Here is a 23,417-nt window from a genome sequence, read left to right as displayed (position 1 = left end):
GTTTTTGTCCTCATGATATAAATGATTGAATCTTAAAATGGTGCAATCTTTAAAAAGGTATAAGTAAGGTAATACAGTAGATTTGTCTTCTCTGCCCTAAGGACCCTGTCACACCCTGATCTGTTTTACCTGTCTTTGTGCTTGTCTCTAACCCCTCCAGGTGTTGCCCATCTTCCCATTATCCCCTTTGTATTTATACCTGTGTTCTATGTTTGTCTGTTGCCAGTTCATCTGGTCAGGTCTTACCAGCGGTCTTTCCCGCGTTCCTGTTTTTCCTGGTTCTGACCATTCTGCCTGCCGTCCTGTACCTGCATGACTCTGACCTGATTACGAACCTCTGCCTGCCCTGACCCCGAGCCTGCATGCTGTCCTGTACCTGCCTGACTCTGACCTGATCATGAACCTCTGCCTGCCCTTTGCCTTCCCTGTGTTATTAATAAATAATCTGAGAACTGTACTATCTGCCTCCCATGTCTGCATCTGGGTCATATCCTGAGTTGTGATACACCCAATGTATTTCAGCACCCCTCTGGACCAGGATGGAAAGAGTCAAGTTGCAGTATTTCCATTGAATAGGATGTAGTGAATGGACATGTAAAAAAAAAAAAATCAGTTGTAGCCTATTTGACATGGAAGTTCACTGTCACCCTATATCCATTTGCTTTGCTGTTACTGTTTCCTGTGGAGAGGCCAATGTTACATGTTGTTGGTGAGTGGGGCCATAAATAGACTGGTGCAGAAAGATCGCACAGCATAAATTGGGCTCCATCTTTTGGCATAGTAGTGGAATTACTGAACATGTCCAATAATGCTTTCTTGTTTAGGGTTTTATATCTCTGGCATATGTTGGGTTTTATGTGTTCAAATCAAGCTTTATTTATACAGCGCATTTCAGACATTGAATGCAATACGATGTGCATTACAGGAAAAAAGTTATAAAAACGGAAATATTTACTACACAAACACAAGAGGATAAACTAAATAACAAAACTGAACGACTAAAAAGCACCCTAAGGAAAAACAAAGCTAAAAAGGTGTGTTTTTGTTTATCACAGTTTCAGCCTGCCTCTAGTTCCCTGGCAGGCTATTCCAGAGGCTGAGGGCATGGTAACTAAAGGCTGCCTCTCCATGCCTCTTGGTCCTTGGCTTTGGGATAGTTAAAATGCCAGTGCCAGAGGACCTGAGGGACCTACTGGGTACATAACGTAAAAGCATGTCTGACATGTATTAGGGTGCACAATTGTGGATTGATTTAAAAACCAATAGAATAATCTTAAAATGTATTTTAACTCACAGGCAGCCAGTGCAGAGACCTTGGTCAGTACCCATGCTGCAGTATTCTGTATGTTTTGCTGTTGACCAATGGCTTTCTTGGGTAAACCAGACAGGAGAGCATTACAGTAATCAAGCCTGCTTGTAATAAAAGCATGGATGAGTCTCTCTGTATCAGCCTCTGAGAGAAATAGCTGCACCTTGGCAATGTTCCTCAGGTGGTAAAAAGCTATTTTGGTCACATTCCTAATGTGTGATTCAAAATTTAGTTCAGAATCTAAAATAACACCTAGGTTTTTTTACCTGGTGTTTTATCTTTATTGCTTGTGAATTAAAATATGTAGCCAGATTCTCTCCCTGTGCTTTGGCTCCAACAATAAGTACCTCAGTCCTGTCTTGATTTAGCTGCTGGAAGTTATGATCCATTCAAGTAATTCAATCACTAATAGTCTAATAATTTATCCTTGGAGCTAAAATCCTTTGGTGACACGGAAATGTAAAGTTGTGTATCAGCTGCATAGCAGTGATAATCAATGCTGTGCTTTCTGATAACACTGCCAAGGGGTAACATAATGTAATGAAACTGGCAGGGAGCAGGTCTCGAACCCTCAACTTTCTAGCCCGAAGTCCAGCACACTATCAACTGTGCCCCAAAACATGCTAAATTGGCAGTCGATATCCGTGCTTATAAACCCAGGATCGTTACAATATATAAACTGAACAGTACCGGACCCAAAATCGTGTTGCCACCACATTAGAGAGGGGGTAAAAACATTAATGAATTGATGTAAGCTGCAAAATTGATGAACTGCATTGACATAACAGATGACATGAGTGAGAGGCAAAGTCCAATAGAAAAGCGAGTAGCAATATGCCGATGAGAAAAATGGTCGACTGATCCCTTTATTTGGTCATTTAATGTATTTCAAAAATATATATACAAAATAAATTAAATATGTAGCTACTTTGTCCACATTTAGCGAGATGTTTCATCATGTGAGACACTGGCATCAAAAACAGTAATGTGCCGGCATCGCTGATGAAACTCACGTGAGAATTTTCACCGCTTTTTCAAAATGACCTTCAAAAGCCCAGTGGTGTGTGATGCCCCGGTCTGGGCATGATTATGTTTTAGCATAATTTATCTTGTAAAATAACTATACTGCACCCTAAACATAAACTACAGGTGTTTTGTAAGTATATAGTCTGTAATAATTTAATATCATTCTTGGATAACGTTGTAATTTATTTTTGAATTATGTAATTTTACTCAGGCAATCTTTAAGTTTCTAAAATGGGTCCGTTTCTCAATGCATGGAACAACTCATGTGTCAGTTAATTCGAGAAAATCGCAAGTTCAACTGCATTGTTGGAGAGCAGTCGTGCTGCCATACCGGTTCTGACAGGCTAAATATATTCCTAGATTTGTCGTGGAAATTGCATATCTCCAACGAAATTAGATATCTATACCCGGGTCCCACTCAAATCGACAAAAGCTCAACAGTTTGGATTTGATCATTGCGGCCTCCATTTTAAAGCCAACTAGCTTGCTACCAGAATTGTCAAAAATGTTAAGTGTTGCAAGAACAGCTTCAAGGTCTCTCCCCTCTCCGAATTGCTCAAGAAGCGTGTCCTCCTTGATAAAGAAGGTAAGTCAGTTAAAATTGTCACCCAAAAATTCCCAATATGTTAGGTTAATTAAACGTTTCCAATAGGTGTAACACGAAATGTAGGATAACTAATGGCTAAGCGTTAGCTCGCTTGCTAACTAAAAACGTTAGATAAATGTCGCAGTTAGCTAACGTCGTTGGGTACCACACTAGCTAACGTTAGTAAACTAGCGTCTGGTAGTGGATAACACGAATAACTAGCTAGTTAACAATTGTCAAGTCATGGTAGGTAACTAACTGTTAAATTATTATCTAGCTTGCTAACTATGTTCCCAGCTTTAGCCTGGTCAGGTAGACGAACTAGTCAGTTAACGTTAGCTATGACGCAACTAGTAGTAACTAACTAATGTTAGCTAACAAGTTAACTTTTAGGCTAGCCAGAGTTAGCCAGGATGTTTTATTTATCATTCATCTGTCCTTCGTCTGAACTAAACATACTATGTCATGTTCATTGGCGATCATAGTGGGGATAAGTTAAGTAACTAACGTTAGTTGGCTAACTTCCCTCGTAAGGTCTGATTTGAATTTGAAGACCACAGCAGAGGCTAGTCCTCTCAGGCAAGCTAATGCTATCAAGCCAACGTTACCTAACATGGATGTTTGTATAACCACCTCGTGTTATTTCAATGTGTTTTAGCTAAATCCTCAACCAGTGAGTTGGTTCCAACTGACTTAAGCGGGGTGTCAAGCCCTTTAGCTGGTTAGACACGGTTCCTTTATTGCGCAAGATAATGTTAGCATTAGCAAGCTGCTGAAGTTTACCGGTCTTGTCGTGAATGGGGCTGTCATTCATTTTCTTATGTGAAGAGAACATCTGTGACCTTCATTGTGGTGTCCCTGTGCACCCACCCTAGTACACCGCAGTCCTATTTCATAATGTTCAAATATCATAACCAAACATAATGTTACACACGCTTATCTATAACTATTTCACTAATGGACACCTTTTGCGTTTCTTTATACCAAATGTGGATTACTGTGCATCATGTCTATGCACTGTGTGAATTGAAACTAGACTGAGTTTCTTCTCATATTGGTTGAAGAAGTTAAACAGATTTCACTAAGTAGTCATGGAAGCTAATCAATGTTTTTTTGCCAGGCTTGCTGGAATGGGTTCCAACAAGATGCTTTCAGAGCGATGTCCAGACGTGACTATGCGTAAGTATTGTTAGTTATTTAACGTTACTATACAATATTTATTCCTATAACATCCATGAGCAGCTATTGGCATTTTTACTTACTATTTGACATTGTTTTACAGATCGGAGGCGATCAAAGGATCTGTGATTGGAATTGACCTGGGAACTACAAACTCCTGTGTGGCAGTCATGGAGGGCAAACAAGCAAAAGTCGGTTGAAGTTTTACCAGTAATTTTATGTTTGTGTGACCTGTGTAATGAAAATACCTTAGATCCCTTTGATATCCTCCTCTTATAGTTCCTTTTCTAGTCTGTTAATGAATAGTTTGTTGTGTGACAGGTACTGGAGAATGCAGAGGGAGCAAGGACAACTCCTTCAGTGGTCGCCTTCACAGCTGATGGGGAGAGACTGGTGGGCATGCCAGCTAAAAGACAGGCAGTCACCAACCCTAACAACACCCTCTATGCCACCAAGCGTCTCATCGGTCGCCGTTACGATGACGCAGAGGTTCAGAAGGACCTGTGAGTGTTTTTTAAATTAGGTCTCAGACCTTACTAGCCATTGTAACGCATCATTAGTTGGAAAATAGTCTTCCCTGTGGCTCAGTTGGTAGAGCATGGTGTTTGCAACGCCAGCATGGTGTGTGCAACGCCAGGGTTGTGGGTTCGATTCCCACGGGGGGGCCAGTAAAAAAAAATGCGTGTAATGTATGCATTCACTACTGTAAGTCGCTCTGGACAAGAGCGTCTGCTAAATGACTAAAATGTAAATGTAAAATATTTTGTAGTTGGAGATGAATGTATGACATGGTTATTGTTGTGGCTTTACAGGAAGAACGTGCCCTACAAAATTGTCCGTGCTTCCAATGGTGATGCCTGGGTGGAGGCCCACGGAAAGCTATACTCCCCCAGCCAGGTCGGTGCCTTCGTGCTGATGAAGATGAAGGAGACGGCAGGTAAACTACCAATCAATCTTTATTGCCCCCAGGGGGAAAACTAGCATGCCAATTCTGTTCCCAACTACGCCTGCCTGTGTTCTAAAACTTGCTCATTGTAAAATTGTCTTGGTTTTAGAGAACTACATGGGTCACAATGTGAAGAATGCCGTTGTCACAGTGCCAGCCTACTTCAATGACTCCCAGAGACAGGTAAGAGCCTTTTCTTTGTCTGCTAAATCATTTGACTGGAACACACTGGTGGCCAAAAGCTATGCCTTTGCCATTGACTCACAGAATGGTGATCTAGCAAGCCTCTCAACTGATCAGTACATATAATGGCTGCCGTTTTACCGGCTCCTAACCTATTTTGTTTTTGCATTATTTGTAACTTATTTTGTACATAATGTTTCTGCCACTGTCTCTTGTGACCAAAAAGAGCTTCGGATATCAGAACAGCGACTACTCACCTCGTACTGGACGAAGATTATTTAACAAGTCGGACGCAAAGGATTTACTTCAGACACCGGACAAGGCCCAAATCACCGTCATTCGCATGGGAAAGAGCGATATCGGACGTACACTACCGTTCAAAAGTTTGGGGTCACGTAGAAATGACTTTGTTTTTGAAAGAAAAGCACATTTTTGTCCCTCTAAATAACATCAAATTGATCAGAAATAGTGTAGACATAGTTGTTGTAAATGACTATTGTAGCTGTGTGTGTGTGTGTATATATATATATATTTTTTTTTTTTTTATGTACAGAGGCCCATTGTCAGCAACCATCACTCCTGTGTTCCAATGGCATGCTCTGTTAGCTAATCCAAGTTGATCATTTTAGAAGGCTAATAGTACCCGCAAAACACCCGTCTCAACAGTGAAGAGGCTACTTTGGGATGCTGGCCTTCTAGGCAGAGTTTCTCTGTCCAGTGTCTGTTCTTTTGCCCATCTTAATCTTTTATTTTTATTGGCCAGTCTGAGATAGGACTTTTTCTTTGCAACTCTGCCTAGAAGGCCAGCATCCTGGAGTCGCCTCTTCACTTTTGACATTGAGACTGGTGTTTTGCACATACTATTTAATGAAGCTGCCAGTTGGGGACTTGTGAGGTGTCTGTTTCTCAAACTAGACACTCTAATGCACTTGTCCTCTTGCTCAGTTGTGCACCGGGGCATCCCACTCTTTCTATCCTGGTTAGAGCCAGTTTGCGCTGTTCTGTGAAAGGAGTAGTACACAGCTTTGTACTAGATCTTCAGTTTCTTGGCAATTTCTCACACGGAATAGCCATCATTTCTCAGAACAAGAATAGAGTTTCAGAGTTTTGTTTCTGGCCATTTTGAGCCTGTAATCGAACCCACAAATGCTGATGCTCCAGATACTCAACTAGTCTAAAGAAGGCCGGTTTTATTGCTTCTATAATCAGTACGCCAGTTTTCAGCAAATATAATTACAAAATGGTTTTCTAATGATCAATTAGCCTTTTTAAAATGATAAGCGAACACAACATGCCATGTACGGATCCGACGACGAGTGGGTAATCCGCCTCTACTATCAGTCCTATTGGCCAACGTACAATGGAGAATAAACTGGATGAGCTCCAAGACTAACTTACCAACGGGGCATTAACTGTATCTTATGTTTTTACCGAGTCGTGGCTGAACAACGAAATGGATAACATACAGCTGGCTGGGTTTTCCGTGCATCAGCAAGATGGAACAGCTGCCTCCGGTAAGACGGGGTGGCGGTCTGTCTGTTTTTAAATAACAGCTGGTGCATGAAATCTAATATTAAGGAAGTCTCTAGCTTTTGCTTGCCTGAGGCAGAGTATCTCATGATAAGCTGTAGACCACACTATTTACCAAGAGTTTTATCTATTTTTCATAGCGTTCTATTTACCACCACAAACCGATGCTGGCAATAAGACTTCACTCAAGGAGCTGTATAAGGCCATAAGCAAACAAGAAAATGCTCATCCAGAGGTGGCGTTCCTAATGGCCAGATACTTTAATACAGAGACACGTACGAAGCTCGCCCTCCATTTGGCAAATCTGACCATAATTCTATCCTGATTCATGCTTGCTTATAAGCAAAAACTAAAGCAGTAAGTACCCGTTATTCGCTCAATATGAAAGTGGTCTGATGAAGCAGATGCTATGCAACAGGACTGTTTTGCTTGCAGACTGGAATATATTCTGGGATTCTTCCGATGTAATTGATAAGTACCCCACATCAATCACTGGCTTCATCAATAAGTGCATCGATGACTTTGTCCCCACAGTGACCGTACGTACATACCCCAACCAGAAGCCATGGATTACAGGCAACCTCCGCACTGAGCTAAAGGGTAGAGCTGCCGCTTTCAAGGAGCGGGACTCTAACCCGGATACTTATAAGAAATCCTGCTATGCCCTCTGAAGAATTGTCAAACTCCAGCCACCCTATTCATAGATTGTTCTCTCTGCTACTGCACGGCAAGCGGTACCAGACTGCTAAGTCTAGGTCCTAAAGGTTTCTTAACAGCTTCTACCCCCAAGCCAGAAGATTCCTGAACAGCTAATCAAATGCCTACCAGGACTATTGGCATACGCTGCTGCTCTGTTTATAATCTATGCATAGTCACTTTACCTCTACCTAAATGTACAGTACCAGTCAAAAGGGGTTTTCTTTATTTGTACTATTTTCTACATTGTAGAATAATAGTGGAAACATCAACTATGAAATAACCCATATAGAATCATGTAGTAACCGAAAGTGTTAAACAAATCAAAATATATATTTGAGAATCTAAAAAGTAGCCACCCTTTGCCTTGATGACAGCTTTGTACACTCTTGGCATTCTCTCAACCAGCTTCATGAGGTAGTCACCTGGAATGCATTTCAATTAACTGGTCTGCCTTAAGTTAATTTGTGGAATTACTTACCTTAATGTGTTTGAGCCAATCAGTTGTGTTGTGACAAGGTAGGTGTGGTATACAGAAGATAGCCCTATTTGGTGAAATACCAAGTCCATATTAGGTCAAGAACAGCTCAAATAAGCAAAGAGAAACGACAGTCCATTACTTTAAGACATGAAGGTCAGTCCATTCTAAAAAGTTCAACAACTTTGAAAGTTTCTTCAAGTGCAGTCGCAAAAACCATCAAGCGCTATGATGAAACTCATGAGGACCACCACAGGATTGGAAGACCCAGAGTTACCTCTGTTGCAGAGGATAAGTTCATTAGTTACCAGATTGATTGTGGTAGTTTACCTGCCGTCTCCTTCACTACCACAACTCAACATTAACTGTTCAGAGGAGACTGAGTGAATCAGGTCTTCATGGTCGAATTGCTGCAAAGAAATCGCTACAAAAGGATGCCAGTAAGAAGAGACTTGCTTGGGCCAAGAAACACAAGCAATGGACATTAGACCGGTGGAAATCTGTCCTTTGGTCTGAGTCCAAATTTGAGATTTTTGGTTCCCACCGTCATGTCTTTGTGAGACGCAGAGTAGGTGAACGGATGATCTCCGCATGTGTGGTGCCCACCTTGAAGCATGGAGGTGTGGGGGTGCTTTGCTGGTGACTGTCAGTGATTTATTTAGAATTCAAGGCACACTTAACCAGCATTGCTACCACAGAATTCTGCAGTAATACGCCATCCTATCTGGTTTGCACTTAGTCCCACTATAATTTGTTTTTCAACAGGGCAAATGACCCAAAACACCTCCAGGCTGTGTAAGGGCTATTTGACCAAGGAGAGTGATGGAGTGCTGCATCAGATGACCTGGCTTCCACAATCACCTGACCTCAACCCAATTGAGATGGTTTGGGATGAGTTGGACTGCAGAGTGAAGGAAAAGCAGCCAACAACTGCTCAGCATATGTGGGAACTCCTTCAGGAATATTGGAAAAGCATTCCTAATAAAGCTGGTTGAGAGAGTGCCAAGAGTGTGCAATGCTGTCATCAAGGCAAAGGGTGGCTACTTTGAAGAATCTCAAATATATTTTGATATGTTTAACACTTTTAGTTACTACATGATTCCATGTGTTCTCACATGGCTACCTTGGGGCGACAGGTAGCCTAGTGGTTAGGGTGTTGGGCCAGTAACTGTAAGGTTGCTAGATCGAATCCCTGAGCTGACAAGAATCTGTCGCTCTGCCCCTGAACAAGGCAGTTAAACCACTGTTCCTAGGCTGTCATTGTAAATAATAATTTGTTCTTAACTGACTTGCCTAGTTAAATAAAGGATAAATAAAAAAAATTTTGTGATGTCTTCACTATTACTCTACAATGTATAAAATAAAGAAACCCTTGAGTGATTAGGCGTGTCCAAACTTTTGACTGGTACGGTACATATTACCTCGACTAACCTGTGCCCCTGCACATTGACTCTGTGCTGGTACCTCCTGTATATAGGCTCTCTATTTTATTGTGGCTCTTTTTTTAAATTATGTTTTTATTTACTTTAAATACGTTCTTAACACTTCTTAACTGCATTGTTGGTTAAGGGCTTGTAAGCATTTCACTAAGTTCTACACCTGTTGTATTTGGCGCATGTGACAAACATTTTATTTGATGTTTGTATTGAGTAACTAATTTTGTTTACAGGCCACAAAGGATGCTGGTCAGATTGCTGGGCTGAATGTGCTGCGAGTCATCAATGAGCCCACTGCTGCTGCTCTGGCCTATGGTTTGGACAAGACTCAGGACAGAATGTAACTACAACAACCCTACAAACTGCTGTTAACCTCTCTAGGGGAGGTGGGATGAAATCGTCTCACACTATTCAACAGCCAGTGACAAATCAGAGCGCCAAATTTAAAACCACAAAATGTCATAATTCAAAGTTCTCTAACATAGGACCATTTTATAGATACACTTCTCCTGAATCGAACCACGTTGTCCGATTTCCCAAAAGGCTTTACAGCGAAAGCAAAACATTAGATTATGTTTGGAGAGTACATAGACACAAAAAACCACAGCCATTTCCAAGCAACTAGCATGCATCACAAATACCCAAAACACAGCTAAATGCAGCACTAACCTATGATCTTCATCAGATGACACTCCTAGGACATTATGTTATACAATACATGCATGCTTTGTTCAATGAAGTTCATATTTATATCAAAAACCAGCTTTTTACATTAGCATGTGATGTTCAGAACTAGCATACCCACCGAAAACCTCCGGTGAATTTACTAAATTCCTCACGATAAATGTTGACAAAATACATAATTATTTTAAGAATTATAGATGCAGAACTCCTTTATGCAATCGCTATGTCAGATTTTAAAATAGCTTTTCGGCGAAAGCACATTTTGCAATATTCTGAGTACATAGCTCAGCCATCACGGCTAGCTATTTCGACATCCGCCAACTTCGGGGTCACCTAAACTCAGAATTACTATTAGAAAAATTGGATTACCTTTGCTGTTCTTCATCAGAATGCACTCCCAGGACTTCTACTTCAACAACAAATGTTTTGGTTCCAAATAATCCATAGTTATATCCAAATACCGCCGTTTTGTTCGTGCGTTCAGGTCCGAATGGTAACGCGCGAGCGCATTTCGTGACCAAAAAATTAAATATATTCCATTACCGTACTTGGAAGCATGTCAAACGCTGTTTAAAATCCATTTTTATGCTACTTTTCTCGTAAAATAGCGATAATATTCCAACCGGGCAACGTTGTATTCATTCAAAGACTGAAAGAAAAAAATGGAGAAGTCTCGTGACTGCGCATCTCCAGTCTCACTGTCCCCAGGCTGACCACTTACAAACTCTGCTCCTATACTTTGCCCAGAGACAGCAGACACCCCATTCCACTTTCTGGCGGCTTTAGAGAGCCAATGGAAGCCTTAGAAAGTGTCACGTTACAGCACAGATGCTGTTTTTTCGATAGAGATGCAACAGAAGGACAACAAATTGTCAGACAGGGCACTTACTGTATAGAATCTTCTCAGGTTTTGGCCTGCCCTATGAGTTCTGTTATACTCACAGACACCATTCAAACAGTTTTAGAAACTTTAGAGTGTTTTCTATCCAAATCTACTAATTATATGCATATTCTAGTTTCTGGGCAGGAGTAGTAACCAGATTAAATCGGGTACGTTTTTTATCCGGCTGTGAAAATACTGCCCCCTATACCACAACAGGTTAATTTATGAGACCTTAGCCATGACCCTAACATTTTTTGATCCATGCCTGAAGGTGTTTTTGGCTCATATTTCATACCTGTCCCTGATTTGTAGCATCGCAGTCTATGACCTGGGAGGTGGTACCTTTGACATCTCTGTCCTGGAGATCCAGAAGGGCGTGTTTGAGGTGAAGTCCACCAACGGAGACACCTTTTTGGGTGGAGAGGACTTTGACCAGCACCTACTAACCCACATTGTGAAGGAGTTCAAGCGAGAGGTGAGAAGGGGGAGATATCCTGGATACACACCTTTCTATGACCAAGCGCATCTGCCATATTCACGTGAGCCAACCATTTTGATCAAACCTTTGATTTCTCTTTCCAGTCTGGAGTTGATCTGACCAAAGACAGCATGGCTCTGCAGCGAGTGAGGGAGGCAGCTGAGAAAGCCAAATGTGAACTGTCATCATCCCTGCAGGCGAGTTTCATCATCCCACAGCAGACATTTCTCTCATTACCTATTTGGTAGGCTAACGATTAGTCTAAACAAGACCATTGTCAACAGAGGTAACTTGTTTGTAATTTATACAGTCCCTGGACCCTCTGTCTGTATTTGAAAATCTGTAATCCCACAGCAGTAGTTGGCTGTACAGGCCAGCCCTATGCCTGAGCTAGCTACACTGCTGGGAGAGGAAGTCTTCTGGACCAGGCCACATTAGAGCAACTGTTTTAGTGGATGATGAGCTGTAGCAGAGCTGCTGTGCCTGCACTCTGGGGCAGCCCTACTCTAAGGGCTAACAAACATGCATTGCAGAGTTCTAGGGCTTGGCGATATTCAAATGTGGTTGTGCGCGATATTCCAAATGTCTGTATTGTAAGAATCAACTAGTTGTCATATTTTTCACTCTTTCTGCTGTGGCTGCATGCTCCCTTTTTTTTTTAAGGCTCTGCAGTGGCCATATAGCATTTACCGTAATGCGGCCTCCGCAGAAGTCAAAACAGTCATACTTCTTGCACTTCAGGGAGCTGTCCATAAGCACTCCATAAATTGGTCTGCACAGCACTACTCGTAGTGATTCAAGGCTAATCTCTATAGCCACCCAGCTAATTAGAAGCAACTGGCTAAACAAAAATACAAGACCATTCCTCTTCTGAGAGTCTGTTTCCCTGTGCTTGACATGGTTGCTCAGCCAAGATGGCATGAAGTAAAGACTGCACTGTTTTCCCACCTGCATCTCGATCCCGAATCTCCCTATTGTCCCCCAGCAAAGTTAGGCTATTGTTTGTGTATTATACACTATGTAGAGGTAAAAAACAGACTATAATGCTTGTATAGATATCAACCCCTGTGGAAGGCTTATATTTAGCCTACGTATAATTTCACAAGCCCTGAATTCATAAGATTATTGCGGACTGTTTGAAATGCAGAATATTTGACCTTTGATTGTACAACATCTTATTTAGAGAACTTTTTAAGTATATCGTGAATTGGCCATAAAATTGCCAACAAAAGTTCTGCTTTTTAGGCCAAATCGCCCAGCCCTACGGAGCTTGAGTAAACCTTAACACCAAATTAAGATGATGTGTATATGGAGATTGTAATAGTATGTAAGACTGATATACAGTGAGCTCCAAGTATTGAGACAGTGACACATTGATTTGGCTCTGTACTCCAGCACTTTGGATTTAAAATTATACAATTACTGTGATAAAAGTGCAGACTCTTGTGAATAGATAATTTCTCTACAAAAAGCCACCTCCAACGTTGTTTTAGGGAATTTGGCTGTATGGCCAACAGGCCTCCTAAATACAGACCACATGTAACCACACCAACCCATAACCTCCACATCTGGCTTCTTCACCTGTGGGATCATCTGAGACCACCCACCCGGACAGCTGAGGAAACTGGGTTTTCACAACTGAAACATTTCTGCTCAAACAGTCTCAGGGAAGCTTATCTGCATGCTTGTCATCCTCACCAGGGTCTTAACTTGACTGCAGTTCAGCGTCGTAACTCACTTCAGTGTGCAAATGCTCACTTTCAATGGCACGCCGGAGAAGTGGGCTCTTCACGGATGAATCCCAGTTTTAACTGTACCGGGCAGATGGTGTCGTGTGGGTGAGCGGTTTGCTGATGTCAATGTTGTGAACACTGTCTCATGGTGGGGTTATGGTATGGGCAGGCTTAAGCTATGGAAAACGAACAGTTGCATTTTCTGGAAGCTGAATGTCCCAGTTCTTCAATGGCCTGCATACCCAGACATGTCACCCGTTGAGCATGTTTGAGATGCTCTTGGTCGACGTGTACGATGTACGTGTACGATGTTCCAGCCACTATCAACAGCCTGATCAAGTCTATGCGAAGGAGATGTTGCGCTGCATGAGGCAAATGGTGGTCACACCAGATACTGACTGGTTTTCTGATCCACGCCCCTACTTTTTTGTTTTAAGGTATGTGATCAACAGATGCATATCTTTATTCTCTGTCATGTGAAATCCATAGATTAGGGCCACATTAATTTATTTCAGTTGACTGATTTCCTTATGAACTAACTCGGTAAAGTCTTTTTTTTTTTCCCCAGTATAGAAGTTTTTAGAAACATTCTATTATTACAATAAAACTAACTCGAATGACATTTATAAAAAATTTCTATTGGGCACAATCTGAAATGTGTAAACTGATCAGAGTTGTGATAAAAGGACTACCTTGCTGTAACTGTTGGTTTGAGTTGGGGCTATCGTGGTTGTGTACATCTTAAAACCCTAATGGGGGTTTGGAGTTCAAAGGGCTGTTGCCCAATTTATTTCAGTTGAATTGTTGAAGATAAGGTTGAGGATGTAAGGATGGGATGGTTAACAAGGATGCAAAGGAAACAAACGTACATGAATCTCAATAATAATATTAGTGAAGGGTTACAAAAAATAAAAATAAAAAAATACACAAAGGGTTACAAGAGAAAAGGTGTCTTGTAACAAAACACTTGCGGTAAGGTCTGCCACACTGGTTAGTGACAGGTGTGGGTATTTAAAGGTGATGAAGGCGCTGGAGTCCTGCCTCTGCTGGAGTGGGATTGGACAGGGGATGGTTGTTGCTGAGGGGACTGTCGGTCAGGGTAGGGACAATTCGACTACAGAAACAACCAAAACAAGATGTAAATGCATCCAATAAATTTGTAGTCATTGCGTGCTATGAATGTGACCAAACCCTTCATGATTTACAACTTTAATACACAAGTGAATTTGTCCCAATACCTTTGGTCTCCTAAAATGGGGGGGGTGTGTGTAAGAGACTATGTACAAAGTGTGGTAATTTCTAAACTGTTCACCGGAAATGGATGAAAATACCCTCAAATTAAAGCTGACAATCTGCATGTTAACCTCAGTCATTGTATAATTTCAAATCCAAGATTCTGGAGTACAGAGCCAAAACAACACAATGTGTCAGTCCCAATACTTCTGGAGCTCACTGTAGGTTACCCCCTTTTCAGTGAAGATGAACACTCATAGATCCTTGGTTCTCCCACAGACTGACATCAACCTGCCCTACCTGACCATGGATGCCTCTGGCCCCAAGCACTTGAACATGAAGATGACCCGCTCCCAGTTTGAGGGCATCGTGTCTGACCTGATCCGCAGGACAGTGGCCCCCTGCCAGAAGGCCATGCAGGATGCAGAGGTCTCCAAGGGGGACATCGGCGAGGTGCTTCTGGTCGGTGGTATGTCTCGTATGCCCAAGGTGAGCAGATCTCTCCCTGGTTCTATCCCACCTCTTCATCATGCTCTGCCCCTCTGACCACCCATCCTGTTGTCTTCTCTCCCAGGTCCAGCAGACAGTCCAGGACCTGTTTGGCCGTGCCCCCAGCAAGTCAGTCAACCCAGATGAGGCTGTGGCCATTGGAGCTGCCATCCAGGGAGGTGTGCTGGCTGGAGATGTTACTGATGTGCTCCTTCTGGACGTCACGCCCCTGTCTCTTGGTATTGAGACCCTTGGAGGGGTGTTCACCAAACTTATCAACAGGAACACAACCATTCCCACCAAGAAGGGCCAGGTGAGGGACAAATATCAGATTTCGTTCTGTCTGAGGCAGTCTGGTGAAACTTATATTAATTGTATATACTTCATCAGTGGTACTGATGCATTTTTCCTTGTGCTTAGGTGTTCTCTACAGCAGCTGATGGCCAGACCCAGGTGGAGATCAAAGTATGCCAGGGAGAAAGAGAGATGGCAGCAGATAACAAGATCCTGGGACAGTTCACTCTGGTAAGTGTCCTAGCTGATTCATACTTACACTTTAAGTTTAGTATCTTTTAGGTCTCTGAAGGATACTAATGTCTTACTGGTGTTTCTCTCATGCAGGTTGGAATACCACCTGCCCCACGCGGCGTACCTCAGATCGAGGTCTGCTTCGACATTGACGCCAACGGAATCGTGCACGTGTCTGCCAAAGACAAAGGCACAGGCCGTGAACAGCAGAGTAAGATCATCTAACAACCTGCCCTTGAAATACATGTTAACTTATAGTAGGTGTTCAATAGTATGAATTTACTTTGTCTAACACTGCCTTTCCCCTCACTTCTCCAGTTGTTATCCAGTCCTCTGGTGGCCTCAGCAAGGATGACATTGAGAACATGGTTAAGAATGCAGAGAAGTACGCCGAGGAGGACAGGAGGCGAAAGGTAGGGTTGAAAATGTTCTTCTCATCAAGCATCCATTAAACTTTTATTAGTTACATTAACTGCAGGCTACTCCCAGCTGGAATTGTGTTTTGATGACCGTGTGACTGAATGCTGACAGTTGGCCTTGAATCCGTTTGTTTTTGCCCAGGACCGTGTTGAGGCTGTTAACCAGGCCGAGGGCATCGTCCATGACACTGAGTCCAAGATGGAAGAGTTCAAGGATCAGCTCCCTGCTGATGAGGCATGTCGGACATTTTATTATATTAATACATTGGTTTTAAAGGGCTTTTCAAAAAACCCGAGGACACTGAACAACAAAATTGACAACAGATATGCATCTGAAACATCCCAAATATCAGGAAATTCCATAGTCCCAGTATTTGACTTTCTTCCCCCATCTTTCAGTGCAACAAACTGAAGGAAGAGATTACCAAAGTGAGAGACTTGCTGTCACGGAAGGACGAAGAGACTGGCGAGAATATTAAACAGGCTGCCACCACCCTCCAGCAGGCATCACTCAAACTCTTTGAAATTGCTTACAAGAAGGTAATTGTCTCAACACTTACCTACTTTCCGTAACTTGCAGTTCTAACAGTTGGAATAACCTGGAATAAGCCTGGATTGTTTGCTTAGCTTGTCAATCAAGAGCCCAACATACATTTTTACAATGGGTAAATTGAAATATTATTTATTAACTGAATATTTGTCCATTTCTTCCCAGATGGCGTCAGAGAGGGAAGGCAACAGCAGCAACAGCTCTGGATCATCATCTGAAGGTGGAGCTGGAGAGAAGAAGGAAGGCCAGCAGTAAAACCTTTGAGATTGTCATGGAGACAATGGGAACATGGACTGATGGGCTTGGGAGCGTAGACGTGTTCTGAACGGCGGCTATTGCCTTCAAGTAATTCTCACATACTGTGTTTTTGCAGTAAAATATAATGTATGTCCTTCCACCCCTTCGTAATTTCATTGTCAAAAACAATATATCCTGTCCATTTTAAAAACATTTATTTGCATCTGTGTTTATAGCAATTATTTGTTTGTCCTACCGTGATGCCATTTGGGTTTAATTTGTACATGTAGCTCTGCTTCTGTCCGGTCAACTGATGACTCCAGTGGAAATGCAATAGAAGAAGCTTGGATATTCTCTAGCTTCATCCTGTTTATCAAGTCTATCTGGTCTATGAAAACTGTGTGTATATATATGTATGTACAGTGATATGTAAAGCCACATAGGTGTGGTTAAAGATGTATCCTTTTATTTCTGTTATTAGACATTTGAATCCTTAAATGCTGATATTCCTTTCAGTACAGAGGAGCCCCAAGTTGGCTCATTCTTCTTGACATTATCATGGGTCTGAACTGGGAGAGAATACTTTGCATACAAATAAACATCTACATATGATACATTTGTTTTTACATCGGTAATGTGGACTATACCAATGAGTGTAATTGGATGAGGATGCACATTAGTAACATCTCACTTTAAGAATGCATGTCATTCCCCTGGAGATTGTTTTGCCATAGGCAGCATTTCACACACAACAGCTATCAGACAAAGTTGACTGAAGTGGAAGAGGGGGGGAGGAAAGTCTGGTATGTGGTGGGTTTGTGAGCCTGGAGGTTGTTTGGAGAATATTTGAGTGAAAATGTGGTCTCGTTTTTCTAATAAAATTCTAAATTTCAATAGTGGTTTTGTGTTGGTCTCCTTTTAAATTAGGAATTTGTGCCTTTTGGCAATCATGGTGATGAGAAGTCTACCATGTCCGGAAGTGACTTCACAATTTTCTGTATTCAGGCTCACTCAAAACATCCTTTTAAACTTTGTTTTACTACTTACAGTTACAGCTGATTTCAGGGTTGTATTTGGATTCGCTCTCCTTAAATGTGTAATCTGAAGTATAATAAGAATAGAAGATTGCATCCAATATGTCAAACCGTTTTCAATGTAATCACCAGGGGTTCCGGTCAACAAACACAGTCTTGACTGCTACAGTTTTGCTTCAATACTGCAGATTAACTGACACCCAGCCTGGAAAGAGCATTTCCATACATGGCCAGATTAGAAAATATATATATATATATATACTGTAATAAGACCCTTTAGTCATCACCTTTTGTGCAAAAAACATCCATTTGAATTATTGAAATATTTGAGGCCCCAAAAAAATTCATTCACGGCCGAAGATATTAACATTTTATATTCATCCATTGTCTGCCATGTTTTTGGGGGGATGCATTGCTGCTTGCACTGCTCCATGCACTGCTCCCTGTGAGTGCTGGCGCGTATGTGATGTGTATATAAACCGGATGCAACCAGGATATAGACAGTCCATGAATCAGCATATGGGTATATTACCTTCAAAACAACGGGTGGACATCTTGGACATAGTCTCCAGTTCTTATAACTCACGTTTGCATATGCCGATTCATGGACAGTGTATATCCGGCTTGCATCTAGTTTATATGGACCAACATCACGTGCACAGGGAGCATTGATGACATCTTTGGCTGTGCGTGATTGGAAAAAAATCGTCCTTTAGAAAAAATTATTTGAATAATTCAATGGATGCTTTGTGCACAAATGTGATGACTAAAGTGTCTTACTAGGAATGTTCAAATCTGACATCTCTATGTGGCCATCTATGGAAATTGTCTTTCTGGGCCGGGCGTCAGTTAAACTGCAGTACCTAACCAAACCTGTAGGAGCAGTCGAAGACGTGCTTCTGGACATGAACTATGGCCCCTTGATAAAAGGGAATTAGACTAGTGCGCATAGCTAGCTATACGCTGTCCCAAAGTTTTTTCCCGGTATTCCTTGTATAACTAGCTGGCTAGCTGAACTATGATTGTTTTCGTCCTCATTGCTAAACTTCATAGATACTGCACCCTCAACTTCAAGACTCCTTTGCTATTTATACAATCATGTAACTAAGACATTTGCTGGAAAGAAACTTGAAAATTATGTATTGTTGAATTATCATGACTGGTTCGAGCTATCCGTTGTGTTGTAAGACAATAGTGGCGAAAGATATTACTACTTAATGCAGATCCAAGTCTAGTTTTTGAGATCCACAGAGGGTGATGCAGACAGCCCAGTACATCACTGGGGCCGAGCTACCTCCAATCCAGGACCGCTATCCAGGCGGTGTCAGAGGAAAGCCCGAAAAACTGCCAAAGACTCCATCACCCAAGCCATAGTCTGTTCACTCTGCTACTGTCCAGCAAATGGTATCTTAGCATCGGTTCTCGGACCAACAGGCTCCGAGACAGCTTCAACCCCCAAGCCATAATATTGACTTTTTAGCAATTTATGGTATCCAAACTATCTGCACTGATCCTGCGCACACTCACTATATATATGCACACACCATATACACACACTACATTGACACTCCCACACACACAACACACTTTTACACGCATCATTTGCTGCTGCTACTCTGTTTATTTTACTCATATTTTCTATCCTGATGCCTAGTCACTTTACCCTGCCTTCATGTACATACACTATATATACACAAAAGTATGTGGACACCCCTTCAAGTTAGGGGATTGCGCCATTTCAGCCACACCCGTTGCTGACAGGTGTATAAAATCGAACACAGCCATGCAATCTCCATAGCTGAACATTGGCAGTAGAATGGCATTACTTTAGAACTCAGTGACTTTCAACATGGCACCATCATAGGATGCCACCTGGTACTCCCTGTATATAGCTCCATTCTTGTGTATTTTATTCCTTGTGTTACTATTTTATTTGTAATCTCTGCATCGTTGGGGAAGGGCCCGTAAACAAGCATTTCACAGTAAAGTCTACACCAGTTGTGTTCAGCTCATGTGACAAATAAAAATAATACCCATAAAGCCTAGCGGTCAAACAAAAATGGTTCCAATCGGGGTTTTTTAACATTCATTTTAGAACCACTTCAAGAAAGGTCTGTTTCATGTACCCTTTCCCTGGTGTGACGTTTTGATAACCGTGTAAATCTCTCTCGGACAAGGTGACGTTTATCAATATATTTGGCTCCATTTACGCTCAGATTATGTATAAAAGAAAGGTCATTAGCATCAAAGTAGACATCACGCAAGTCTGCAAAGTCCTGCATCATCTCTAGCCGACACCTTTGCTGTCAGCTATCTAGCTTATAGCTACCTTGATCCAAAATGAAAGATGTGGAACATTTTAATGTACTGTTCCATATTTTAAACTAATATTTCTTAGCTTTTTTTATGCAATTGGTTGTGTCTTGTACAAAATACTGTCCTAGTAGCAGTCAGATTTACAATTTGCAACGAATACTAGGTTCGTTTTTGCATAGAAGTTAGCAAGCTAACGTTAGCTACCTAGATGATATTAGCAACATACCTTTATTTTACCAGATCCTCTACATTTAATCCCTTATCATTAATGCCAACTATATGACCGACAAACTATTTCAATTCCTGGAGTCGGGAATGCACTGCTTTATTAATTCAGAACTAATTTGTTGACGTGTTCTGTTGCAGATTCAAAGCCAGAGTAACTCATTGCAGATCTATATTCATGTATAAATAAGCATATTTATTTGACAAGAATGCACCTAGTCACGCGTCAATCAAGTCAAACTCCTGAACTCCAACAATTACATTGTTTGCTATTTTAGACTTCTTAAACAATATACATAATACAATAAACAGCTGACTTGAAATAAATAAAATTAATCAATGTCAAACATGTGGCATCAAAGCACCATATGATCTATTATTACTACTATGTCAGAGCTGACAGATTCTTCTGCTTTTCATTTTTAGGAATTAGACCAGCACAAATAACAATGTAAAACAGCATATTGTGATTTTTGGTGGGTAAGTTAAAATACTAGATCAACTCCAGCAGAATGAGAAAATCATCTAACATACTCAAAACATGGAAGCCATGCCTAAAGTAGTTATGGCAACACTCATCTTGTCAATTTAACAGGTCCATGTTGCTGCTGTCAATTGTGAGAAGCACATTTACCACTGCATTCAGTCTGAATCCCAGAATAAGCAGGACAGCATTACACAGGTGGGGGGAAAAAAAGCTCGCAAAAACAGTACACCACAACACTTAAATGTGTTACTGAGTCTAGATAGGAAGAACAAGTGAAGGAACCAGTATAGGCAGGGTGGGTTTATTGAGAGAAGATGGAGAGTTCCAAAGTGTCCGAAGTTAAGGGAACATGGAGAATAAAAGGCACAGTGTGGAATAAGGGGTAGCTAGAGGGATGGAATAAACATAAGTGGTTGTTGCTGTGCTTTTTCACCCCTTGTAGGTCGTTGTCACAAATACCCGGCCCATGTCCAGTCACACTCGGGGTCTCAGCGCGTGTCCCTCAACGTCATTCAGTCTCAGTTGCAGCATTCAAATCATGCTCATCGTGTGTCTGAATCACAACATTAAAGATGAGTGATCACAGCATTTTAACAAATTGGGCCTTACACAATACAAAACAAAGAATTGAGGACAGCATTTTGTTGACAACATGGTGGCTTATACTATGTCTACTGTGTGTGAATGATGGAAGAATCTTACCCCCAACCAACAGCTGTAGGTCCATTTTAGTGTGTGCTCACTTAGGCCTGCACATCAACCAGTATTGGGACCATTAGAGACTTGGGATGCTTGCTGTTTGAATGTCTTTGGGTCTGTGTCTATAAAGATCAAGTACAAAAATGGAGGAAGTTAGTCTGTGGCTTAGATTGAGTTTAAAGTTGACACAAATGGAAAACTCAGAAATATGATGCAACAAACTACTACACATATGAAAGACTGCACCACACAGTCCAGTGCAATAGCCTACACATGGAGAAGATCTGAAGCTTTTGTTCCAGCCCATCTCATACATTATTACAAATCAGCCTATCTCAGTGATTAATTATGTTGATTATTTAAGTCAGGTGTTAGAGATGGGCTGGGACAAAACCCTTCAGACTGAAACAGACCAAAGCAGAAGAATAGTGTTCCAGGTTGAAACAGTTTACCTAGTTAAGAGGTGATAAGACAGGCACACCCATTGGTTCTTGAATACAGAAGGTGCAAATAAGGTTTGCAATTTGGCATCAATAACGTAACAGTAATTGTACCTAAAAAAAAACAAACGTGAATACCATTTAATTTAAAACCCACCATAGGAGGTAGGACTAAATAAGGTTACATAACCTTGCCTACTAGCTATACTAATGATCTGCTGTCCAGAGGGTAACAGAAAACAGATCAATGTCTTCCCATAGTACAGTAAGCAAACTCATGACTCAAGAGGATGCTAATCAGTTGATCGCTGAAACCTCTCAAAAAGCCAGACCAAACTAATACAACTAGCTAAAGTAGCTACAAGTCAAGTAGTACTTGAAATAGGCTACCTACCCCTCACCCACAGATACAAACATAACAACGCCTTGCTTCACCACCTAAGTTAACTCGCTAGCTATCTAGCAAGCTAGACTGTTGGTTTGTAAAAGCCAAAGAAAGTTAAACTACACTGAACAAAAATATAAATGCAACAATTTCAAAGATTACATTTTTCATATAAGGAAATCAGTCAAGTTAAAATAAATTCATTAGGCCCTAATCTATGGATTTCACATGACTGTGAATACAGATATGCATCTGTTGGTCACAGAAACCTTTAAAAAAAAGGTAGGGGCGTGGATCAGAAAATCAGTCAGAATCTGATGTGACTATAGAGTACGAGTCATACTACCCATTAAAACCTTGCTGTCCAATCGTTTCTTCACAATTTTTCCCATAGGGGATTTTTGAAACACTTAAAATAAGGGCTGTGTTTTGTGTAGGCTTACCCTGATGTGACGTTTTGATAATAAATCTCTCTAGGACAAGGTGACTTTTATCAATATATTTACCTGTATTTACACCACAAAAATGAAATGCTAATTAGCTGATAATATGGCTATCATAAAGAACTACAAATGCCATGATCTGGGTGAGACAGCCGAATCGAGGCAAAGGTAAGAATCTCTGGAATAACTATCTATTCACAGCTAAATGTAGTTGTGAATAAATTGGCTACATTTCTTTAAATTGACAATTCTGTGAACTGTCTCGTGCAAGTTTTATGTTGACACAATACATATTAGCAAAGGTGTCAGCTAGAGATGACGTGCAGGAGCTTGCAGGGATTTGTAGTCTTGCATGATGTCTACGTTTGTGCTAATTAGCCTTTTTGAATCTGAGAGTAAATAGACGTGTATGTTGATCATTTTTATGTGTATGTTGATTTTTATTTTATTTGTTACTCCTTTTTCTCCTCAATTTCATGGTATCCACGTTAGTCTTGTCTCATCACTGCAACTCCCATACGGACTCGGGAGAGGCCGTGCGTCATCCGAAACCCAACCAAGCCAAGCCGCACTGCTTCTTGACACGATGCCCACTTAACCTGGAAGCCAGCCGCACCAATGTGTTGGAGGAAACACTGTACACCTGGCGACGTGTCAGCGTGCACTGCGCCCGGCCCGCTACAGGAGTCGCTACTGTGCGATAGGACAAGGACATCCCTGCCGGCCAAACCCTCCCCTAACCTGGACGACACTGGGCCAATTGTGCACCGCCCCATGGGTCTCTC

General features: G+C 41.5%; 1 protein-coding gene and 1 long non-coding RNA gene across 2 annotated transcripts; one reads left to right on the top strand and one right to left on the bottom strand.

Annotated features, from left to right (window-relative positions):
- The first annotated feature begins 2,591 nt into the window (after positions 1 to 2,591).
- Positions 2,592 to 17,497, top strand: LOC106604950 (stress-70 protein, mitochondrial). Its single transcript, XM_014200110.2, has 17 exons — positions 2,592 to 2,921; positions 4,042 to 4,100; positions 4,204 to 4,291; positions 4,422 to 4,603; positions 4,913 to 5,037; positions 5,156 to 5,229; positions 9,603 to 9,709; positions 11,249 to 11,411; positions 11,519 to 11,611; positions 14,660 to 14,869; positions 14,955 to 15,182; positions 15,290 to 15,394; positions 15,491 to 15,608; positions 15,716 to 15,810; positions 15,959 to 16,051; positions 16,216 to 16,356; positions 16,532 to 17,497. The coding sequence occupies exons 1-17, from the start codon at positions 2,841 to 2,843 to the stop codon at positions 16,619 to 16,621; spliced, it is 2,052 nt and encodes a 683-aa protein (XP_014055585.1). The 5' UTR covers positions 2,592 to 2,840; the 3' UTR covers positions 16,622 to 17,497.
- Positions 17,498 to 21,097: 3,600 nt separating this feature from the next.
- Positions 21,098 to 21,678, bottom strand: LOC106604949 (uncharacterized). The gene is made up of 3 exons (XR_001328764.2): positions 21,636 to 21,678; positions 21,368 to 21,486; positions 21,098 to 21,218 (listed from the first exon to the last, which is right to left on the bottom strand). It is a non-coding gene; the product is annotated as an uncharacterized lncRNA (long non-coding RNA).
- Between the last annotated feature and the right edge of the window lie 1,739 nt (positions 21,679 to 23,417).

This window comes from Salmo salar, chromosome ssa05 (assembly GCF_905237065.1).
Source record: "Salmo salar chromosome ssa05, Ssal_v3.1, whole genome shotgun sequence".
Classification (NCBI taxonomy): domain Eukaryota; kingdom Metazoa; phylum Chordata; class Actinopteri; order Salmoniformes; family Salmonidae; genus Salmo; species Salmo salar.
The sequence above is the reverse complement of the archived record's forward strand: the minus strand, read 5'-3'. Positions and strand labels throughout refer to the sequence as shown.

What these genes read in the sequence shown, in the direction of transcription:
- LOC106604950 (XM_014200110.2), top strand. Translation starts at nt 2,841, where the DNA reads ATGTTAAGTGTTGCAAGAACAGCTTCAAGGTCTCTCCCCTCTCCGAAT. An exon ending in TGAAGGAGTTCAAGCGAGAG is followed by an intron (nt 11,412 to 11,518) that starts GTGAGAAGGGGG and finishes TTCTCTTTCCAG; the next exon opens with TCTGGAGTTGATCTGACCAA. An exon ending in AACTGTCATCATCCCTGCAG is followed by an intron (nt 11,612 to 14,659) that starts GCGAGTTTCATC and finishes GTTCTCCCACAG; the next exon opens with ACTGACATCAACCTGCCCTA.